Raw genomic sequence first — 9,565 nt, 5'->3', positions numbered from 1 at the left:
CATTCAGATTGGTTAACACTTGTACACCCAACAGTTGTGATGGACTTTGCATATATGTTGTTCATAAGTGGTGCATTAACGTGATTAACGTGACAAAGAAGTGGCATCTACTTAATATTCTGAGGATCAGTTTATCTTTGGGGAGAAAAGACACGGTTTCAGAACTAAACCTGCTGGATTAAGTGCTTTTATTATAAATACCGGCAGATTAAGAAGTGTTGTTGGTCCCTGCTTCTGATGTTTGGGAAATTCTCCTTTGGAGAGAAAACAGCCAACTGTGCCTGGTATTGCCTGCAAGAGGAACTCTTCCTGCTCGAGGCTGAGGCGCACCCGGCGCAGCTGGCACAAGTACAAATGCAAGGATGCACTAAGGACCAGACGGACAATTCGGTCCGGTACTGTGGCTGCCGTTCTGGCTTTAGCGCTGCGGTTTCTTCTTATCCCAGCAGCCCGACAGACCCTTCGCCGCCAGCCAAACGTAGTTGTCCGAAACCGTCCCCAGTCCTCCTGAAAACCCGCGCCCCGCATCACCTCTCCGCTTCGAGCCGCACAAAGGCGGTAACAAAGCCCAAGCCAGCTAATTAGGTCAGAGCCACGCCGGCTGCGGGCGCGACCACCGCAGCCCTCCCGCAGCCGAAGCTCTGACCCCCCGTTCCGCTCCCCGCGGCCCGGCCCCGCACTGTCCCCAGGGCTGCCCCGCCGCCGGCCGGGCCCGGGGCTCACCCGGCGGGCGCGGAGCGGGGCTAAGCACCGCCCCTCGCCCCCTCCCTTCCCTCCTCCCGCTCGCCGCCAGCCCGGCCCCGCCGCCTGGTACCGCCGCCGCCGCCCCGAGAGCTCCCCGCTCCGCAGCCGGCCCGCCGCTGCTCGGCCCGGCCGGGCGGGGACTTGGCAGCAACTCGCGGGGAAAGAGAGAGAGAGAGAGAGAGAGAGCGCCTGCCCCCGCTGCCCGCTCCGCTGTGGCTTCGGGGCGGAGGAGGAAGGTCCGCTCTCGGCCGAGGAGCAGCAGCCGCCGCCGCCAGCGAGGAGGAGAGACGGAGAGGCGGCCGGAGCCCCCTAAAGTGCCCCCCCAACCCTGCACTGCAGGCTACATTTCCAGCTTCATGGGCAAAGTGTGGAAACAGCAGATGTACCCCCAGTACACCACCTACTACTACCCCCAGTATCTGCAGGCGAAGGTAGGGCACGGCGTGGCGGGGCTGCAGCCGGACGGGGTCCGGGGCGCGGACACGGCCCGGGGGGAGGGGACGGGCGGGATCGTCCGGAGGTCGGAGACGGGAAAGAGCCGGCGGCCCTTTCCTGCCGGCTCCCCGCCGCCCCGCCGGACCCTCATCCTCCCGGTGTTCCCTTCCCCCGCACGCCCTCGGCAAAGCGGAGCTCCGCGGGCCCCGTCGCCGTCGTCTAGCTTTGCGCGGGGACCCAGAGTTCGGGCGGCGGCCCCGAGCCGCTGCTGTTGGCCTCGCTTTGGGCCAGGGAAGGGACACGCTGCCGCGCGGGGGTCGGCGGGGCACGGCCGCGGTGTGCCGGTGGCGACCGCAATTCCTCCCCGGTGGGGACACCGCTGCCTGGCCGAGCGCCGGCGGGTCCGCATTGTCTGAGGAGTTGGACCTTTGTGAGCAGCCGCCTCGCAGTTTCCAAACTGGCTTGAAAAGGCGTTTAGGAGCCGGCTGCCGACGGTTCGTGCAGTCTACGGGTAGCTGTCGTGCGCCGGAAAATGGATTATAGCAGTTCTAGCGGTGTTAGATCCCCAGCTTTTTGTCTTTTTTATTATTTTTTCCTTCTCTCCTCTGAGGCTGCGAGAGCAGCCAGCCCTTACGCTGCTCTAGAAGCATCACGCTGCAAACTGGCAGATGCAGAGGTGGTTGCATCAGCTGTCTGGAACATTTAGCATAAGCCTCTCCAACCACCAGTGTCACTCCTCACAAATCAAAACGGACCCATATGAGGCTTCAGTGTGTGAACTTTTTGTTAGAGGTTATAACTGTGCTGTGGTTTGATTTTTTCCTCCTTCTTCTTTTTTTTTTTTTTTTTTTCCTTCCCCTTTTCCTCCATGGAAGTGCCCGGCCTGCATGGCAGTGAGAGGACAAGAATTCTCTTTATCTGCACGTACGATAGGCTCTTCTGTTCATTGTGCCCTGTGATACTGTATTGTGAGATGTAATTTATAGCGCTTGGCCGAAAAATAGATTTGGTCTGACAGTCATGAGACGTTTTACAAGTCAGCAGTGAGGAGGCTTTGAAACGTTCTTTCATATATACAGAAATTGACAGAAATACGATGAAGGTCTTTAGGTGATTTGAAGTGAGTAATTATCTCCTATGCGTGTAATTGACACTGGGCTAAACAGGAGAGCATGTCACCATTTACAGATTATGCCGCAGAGGTGTCGCTTCACCACTCTTTAGATACGGATATTTCTGTGCATTATTTTTAGGAAAGTACAATGCCTGGCAGATAGCCCCTTGCATCACTCCGCTCTCTGATGCACGCCTGTATCTGCATTCTCAAATGAGAAAATGTCTTTGTTCAGAAGCGTTTACTTTTGTGATTTGATGTGGCGTTAGTAAGTTCGGAACCGTCTGTACCATTGAATATGCATAAAGCAATGTCACTTGGCTTTCCTGACCTGTAAATAATTGAAAAGGGAGGAGAGCTCTAATAGCTTACTGTAGTTACTAGGATATGGTCCTAGAAATCCATGATCCTATGAGAAAGCTTGATGGACCATCTTCTGAAAATGTTTCCTGTACAGATAATTTGATATTGATTTGCATTACAGCCAGGGACATCTTCAAAACATCTTGCAGTCTTCGCTATGAAATGATAGGGCCTGAAATCACGTTACTTTGTTTCAGCAGGGAGAGCGCACAGCCGTTTGACTTACACACGTGAAATCAAATATCTGGGATCTAAAGTTATCTCCTTTGAGAGATCTTGGTTTTAAAGAAAAGAAAGAGAACAGGTGGCCCCTTGCTGGGGGCAGGAGCGCCCGTACCCCTGAGTTTTGACATTCGAGCATGCAGAATTCAGTAATGGAAGAAATCTCATTATGGATCCTCTCTGAAAAAATAATTGAATTTATCTTTTCCAGTTGGTGTGTTCCTTGGATTCTAAAAAGAACCACTGCCCAGTGCAGTGAATATGTCAATAATTCTGGAGAGAGCTTTGGTTCTTGTCAAAACCTCATTGGAACAGAACTTAATAGCCTTTGCCGTCTGTGTGGTGGGCAGTGGATGGTCACACAGGAGGAAGGAATTGATACTGAGGCTGGAAGTTTTGCTTCCCATCTTGTCCTTCCTTAAGTGATGATGGAAAATCTGCTGACTAATAAACCACAAACTGATAATTAGGAGATGACAGAAATTACTTGAAGATGGATGTATATATATGTATATATTTTCTCCATTGAGAGCTCAGAAATACTCATTAGATGTTGCATGCACTGCTAATGGTTCATAGGGTTAAGTGTGATACAGTCGACTTTTAATTGCTACAAAATATGCTATAAATTTTAAGAACAGATTTTGTATTTATCTGTTATGATCTTCACAATCTTATCCATGAAGCATTGAAGCTGTTTCAGTCACGTATTCTGGGAGGAAATACAAACAGTTGCCATGATTCAGCACCTCCTTCCCCTTAATCATGGGGAGTTCAGCACTGAAAGAGGTGAGGGAAGCCATGGGCTTACTTAAATAAAATGAACAAAATAAACATTGGAAGAAGGTGTAAGGCTTTTAATATGAATATCATGGCCGTGCAAATAGGAAGTTTGAAATGGTTTCAAGTTAAAGCTTTTATAACCTCCTGCATTTTCTGGGCTCACACCATTTTTACACTATTTTACTCAATTTATATATATATATATTTCATCTTCTAATAAGTATATGTTTTAGGACAGTTCCTGTATTGTAACATTGCTTGGCATGTCAGAGAGCATCAAAAATATTTCCTAAGTGCAGTGGACACTGACATTTTAGAAAATGATGCTAATTAAAATATATATGTTTTACTAAACCTTAAATGCCATTCTGACTGGTAGGCATGCTAGGCAGTGTTGTAACAAAAGCCAGGCAGCTGGAGTGCAGATAGACAAATATAAATGGGCATCTTCAGGCTGTACCTTGTTTGTTTTGGTCAAGTAAGGAACAGATGGGAATTTCTGCTTTGTTTTCCTTTACCTACAGTTCTAAAGGAGTCTGGGGACTCAACACACACTGATTTACAAAGACTTCGTGCTAGCTGTCCGTATTGCTTTTTTTTTCTTTGGAGAATAACGTGACAATCTAACTGTCTAATTCTAGTGATAGACTTCTGCATCATAACACAGATTTTCTTAGTGTATGAAAGTGTAGAAAAAGGCAGTGTTTCCTATGGAGGGCTTAATTTATTTGAAGTGTGGGCATTTTATAGCAATAGATAATAGATAACGATCGTGTTCTACCTCTTTCACGTGGTATTAGATGACAACAACTCAATTCACAAATCTTGTGAATTTTGCTAAATTTCCTTATGTCATCCTTCCAGCTGCTCAACTGTGTCATTTGGTGGCTGCAAAATGAGTGCCCTTGCAGTTAGGAGAACTAATATTTCCGGAACTGTGTGTAGGTTTGTAGGCAGTTCTGTGGATGGATGGAAACAGGAGGTGAGCAGGCAGATCCTACCGTGTCAAAGATGTGTTTTCAGGCTGTTGACAGCGAACTTTAAAATGGGAACATTGAGTTTTTGTGCAAACCTGTTGATGGCAGAGTAAGTGGGACACCAGATAAAAGGGGCCTTGCTGTAATAGTGCTACAATGCAGATAGGAAACCTTCTTATTAGGAGGCTGTGGGTAATCTGCAGTTTAGCATCCAGGGCACAGAGCTAGCAGGCAGATGAAGGAGCTGCTGATTCTAGAGCAAAAGCTGCAGAACACCCCAATGGTTTGTGCCATTGTGCAAAGGTCTGCTGCCCTCTAAAAAGTGTTACTGGCTTCTGAGCTCATTTCAACCAGCATAGATGATTACCAGTTCTAATCAGTTTTGTTTATTTTTACTCCATATGCCCTATGACTGCAAAATCTGTACACAATGAGAGGCAAGTTGGGTTTATAGGAACACAGAGAATGGGTGAATGTGTTTATAAAGTCTGATAGAAATAATATACGCATTTGTGATATTTTTAATTGTCCATAATTCCGATGTGTCTGGTTCTGGACGGGGCTTGAATATCCATTGAGGAGTGGGGTGAGGGGAAGCACAGGTTTGCTGCAGGCAGACCTTTTTTGTTTTCACACAGATACATGATCCTATTAGCCTCATTAGCCTCTTAAATGTGTTCTTTCCTATTCCTGCAAGGCAAAGGTTTTATTGTGTCCCTTAGGCGTAACTACCCAAAGAGCCCCTTCTGAAAGTGCACCACATTGTGGACGTAATACTTGAAAGCGCTGGAAGTGATCCCTCCAGCTCCATTTAATAACCTCAGGGGATGTAAAAAATGGAGAAGGGAAAAGTGAACAGCATTTTGTCTTTTCCCAAACGTCTGTTCCAGAATTGGGAGTGCTTGTGTCCATTCACCTGAGAGGCCACTGACTTTTTGTGACTGATCTCAGTGGCTGGTTTATGTAATCATTCCCGCTGCCTTCGTTTGAGTGGAGATCTCTGTCCTTGTCCCAGTTACTGCTCCTTTTAACTTCTAAAGTTTAGTTTGGGTAGCTTGCTGTGAACTAGAAATATGCTCTTCAGAAAAATAATTCTTGTATTTTCAGAAATTGAATCCTTACTAGAAATGGATCAGGCAAAGATTGCACATTGCTGTGCATGCATTTGTCCTCCTTGCCTTGAAATACTCCAATTTTGCCTTGAATTATCCTGTACCACGGCCTCACTTGAGATGTAACGTCAGATTAGTCTGATGGGTAAATACACACCAGAAGCAAGATGCAACCAGATACGCTGTTAATAGAAATAATTTAAAGATTGAGCCCAGATACTCCACACTGGAAGCATGGCATTGTTTGGTGGAGTGAGGAAGGATGTGTGTGAATGTACTGCGTGTTCAAGTGCATCACCACTGTAATTTTGTAAATCACTCTGATGCTGATAAAGATACACAAAGTGCAGAAATACTTCACAGTGTCTTCATTGTGAAGACTGGCTTCATTGAAGTCAGTGTCAGTTTTGCTTTTGATTTCAAATGCACAAAGTTTTATTATTTCTTTGAAATTTGATTAGTGCTTGGGATCTGCTGGTTGTGTTTCATTTGGAGGTGATTTGCAATAACATGCTGTTCATAATTTGGGAAGAGACAAAGTGAGGCAGTGTAATGTGTAGATGGTGTGCTCAGGGCTGTTATCAAGGGGAGGCAGTGATAGTGCCCTTAAGATGTGCTTGTTTTGTATGTTTTGCTACGGAATTGTTTTAAGAGTGGTTTAAAAAGCCATGACTTTCTGACTTTCCTACCTTAATGCAACCTCCATATATATATATGTGTGTGTGTGTGTGTGCTTAAAGGCTGAATTTGCAAATTACAAAGAGAAAATATTTTCCTCACATCATTAATGGCAGAAATGACAGATTCTTATTAGCTTGGTAATTTCAAGAAGTTGGAGACTAAACTCATCCCTGGAGTACGCTGTGCTTGGGGCTTAATTTGATACTGCATGATTGGCCTCATTTAACAAATGTCAGCAAAATCTTAGTCCCTCTACTTGATTCTGTAGTAACTTTACTGCTGGTGTATGAGTCAAATCCTGAGCCTCGTGATATTATGGGATTGACTTTTATGCAGAAGTGGTAAACCAATATATGGCTTGAAAAAGGCTCAAAAAGCTTATTCAGTGCTGTTTTCCTGTTGTACTTGGTTGTTATCTCCCCAGGCACCAGGTGTATTCCAAAACTGTGTTCAGATCATTTTTTTAGTGATCAGGGTCTATGAAGTAAGTGGGCAACAACCGCAGGAGATGAAAACTGTGTGGCGTGTCTGATTTGTACTAATGTATTTTCTAGCTTTACCTTCAGTGCAGTATCCCAAGGCAGTCATGAAAAGCTTGCAATAAGTTTGTGGGGGAGAAGTTAAATTTCTTTCAATAAAATAGTGCTTTAAAGTATGTTTTCTTTCACAACTTTACTGTTACTTTTGGTAATGATTATAGTTTTCTTTATAAACCAGAGCTGAGCTGGCTGTTTGCGTTCTTACACTTATTTGTAAAAAGGACTGTGTTCTTCAAAATGCTTTGCTGCTGCTTTGAGCATAAAAAGGCAGGTCTCAATCAATGATGAAATTTCCTGTGGGTAAACTTCTAAGTTTCCACTTCATGCTGAAGGAACACAGAGATTTACCAAATTATTGAAAATTTCCAGTGGAGATTAACACAATGTAGTTAAGCACTCTTTAAAACTACTTTTCTATGAAGCAATACATTTCCAAAACATTTCTATTTAGGGCATACATAAAATGATCAAAATGAAACAAACAAAAACCTGAGAGAATTGCTAACGTGCTTTGTAGCCCAGCAATCTGTCCTATCAATGTTGATACCAGATCCGTCAGTCTTACTCAGTAAGATAATTGATACTACTGATTCAGTGCTCCTAATGAAGTACACTTGTTGTGATATCAATAAAGAGGTTTGAACAAAGGCATGGTAGTAAACTGAAAAATGCAGGTCAATACATTTGCATTTTCAGTTACAGCCTTCTAAGTAGCCAGAATCAAGAATAAATAACAATATAAAATACACTGTTTTTCATGAAATGATGCTTTCAGTTTGAGAAAGATACAAGATACATGCTCAAATCTAGCCAAAAGCTTGCCACAAGTGGTATACTCATTTTTTTGTTGTATTGCCTATGTTCTATGGTCTGTGCAGAGCTGTGGTCACAACTGTCTGTGGGAAAAGCACCTGCTTACTCAGAGCAGTGAAAAATGTTGGACAAACATGTTGATAAGAATCTGTTTATCTGAATTCAATTCATGTCAGTCAGAACACAGGCACACAAGAAATCCAGCTCGTATTTACTGTAGCTAATAGGTGGTAATTATTATCTGCATTTATGTACCTGCTTAGTAATCCTCTGCTGAAAATATGGAGCTTTGCCTTTAAATGTAATTTTGTTAACTTCTAAGCTGAGTTATATTGTCTTACTGAGGAAGGCTAATAGCTTGGGTTGGACATGGGAACCACAGTTCACATATTTCATGATGGGCTTGATTAACTGCTTTGTTCATGATATGAGGCTGTATTTATGCTCAATTGCTCAGACTTGATGAAAATATTTCAAAATATATTTGAGCTAAATTTCTGAAGTTTCGTTGTAATGCATAAGGCCCATGAAAATTACTTCAAAGTCATTCCAAGTGGATAAAGAGTGCTAACCCAGAGTGTTCTGCAAGACCAAAGAGAGCTAAAAGTGAGGTCTTGGTCCGCCATCCAGGGGTAGGAGGAATGGGTTTCACTTTGTGGCTTTTACTACAGGTTAAGAACTGAATTCCCTTGCTTGTCTCTTGGCAACACACACTGACACAGTTTCTGTGGCAGTTTATAGGCTGTGGCAGTATCTGTGACCTCTTCTGTCCCTCAGGCCATAGCTACATAATCACTTTAATTTTACATAGCTATGCACAGCAGCCAAAAAGGGCAGTCTTGTCTTTCCCCATTGCCCGGGGCAACTCATTCCTGCCCCTTCCTGAGTGCCAGTACTGGCGTGGTCACTCACTGAGTTGAATCAAGAAACCAGTCTGACAGAAAACTAACCCCCAAACTCCCAAATGTAATGTATTATTGCAGTGCAGCAACTAATGAGAAACCTGAGAAGCTGGAGATTTTCATGGCTGTGGGGTAAAGTTGTGCCCCCAGAATAGTATACCCGCTCATCTCCTGCTTTCGTACAACAAAATGATGTTGCTTGCTTCTCTAATTACAATTTTTTCCATGTCCTTAGCAGCAAGGATAAAGGATCCAAACCAAAGGAAGATACGACATAGCTCATAGGCAACCTATATCTGTTGATTGCATGTGTAAGCAGATAGCTGCTAGCATCATTTTTTATGAATTTATTTCTCACTCACTGTTTTAAATTGAGTTTGAGAATTGGTGCAGTGAATGTTTAAGAACAAAACAGTTCAGTGTTTCATTCTTACAACCAGTGAATGTGGGGGAAAGCGTGAAATAAGTTGCTGAGAGTCCTTAAGGTAGCTACAGGTCTGTGAGGAAGAAAGAATTGAAAGTAAATGAAACCTTGTAGCATAATGTTACATCTAACTTTCCATTTTCAACACAGTGCAACATTGATATTTTATTTCATTCTGGAGAGAGGGGGGGAAGGCTGTCACTTCAGATTAGCAGCAACTGTAGAATTAAGACAAGGGTGTTAGTGACTCATTTGGAAAAGTACTAGCTAAAACATTCTGTCTCCTAGAGAAAACATTTAGGAAAGGTTTGTGATAGAAGCTTTGAGTTCCTTGAATAGTGCCTGTGACCTTCTGGTTCCTTCCAGTTTCGCTTTTGACAATTGCATTTTAAAGTGAGAGGAATTCATAGGGGTATTCTGTAGTGATGAACATCTTCGCTGACAGGGCCAAAGCCT

The 9,565-nt window shown here is 44.1% G+C and overlaps 1 protein-coding gene across 3 annotated transcripts in view; it reads left to right on the top strand.

The window, feature by feature from the left end:
* Positions 1-810: 810 nt before the first annotated feature.
* RBMS1 (RNA binding motif single stranded interacting protein 1) overlaps positions 811-9,565 on the top strand; it is a 138,913-nt gene continuing 130,158 nt past the window's right edge. The window contains exon 1 of one of the 3 annotated variants that reach the window (XM_072342126.1): positions 811-1,175. In XM_072342126.1, coding sequence (XP_072198227.1) covers positions 1,101-1,175 — 75 coding nt within the window. In that variant the 5' untranslated portion in view covers positions 811-1,100. The remainder of the gene's footprint in view (positions 1,176-9,565) is intronic. The other 2 variants (XM_072342125.1, XM_072342124.1) reach the window with 2 other exon arrangements.

The sequence above is a fragment of the Excalfactoria chinensis genome, chromosome 7, assembly GCF_039878825.1.
Source record: "Excalfactoria chinensis isolate bCotChi1 chromosome 7, bCotChi1.hap2, whole genome shotgun sequence".
Classification (NCBI taxonomy): domain Eukaryota; kingdom Metazoa; phylum Chordata; class Aves; order Galliformes; family Phasianidae; genus Excalfactoria; species Excalfactoria chinensis.
This window is presented reverse-complemented; position numbering and strand designations above follow the sequence as displayed.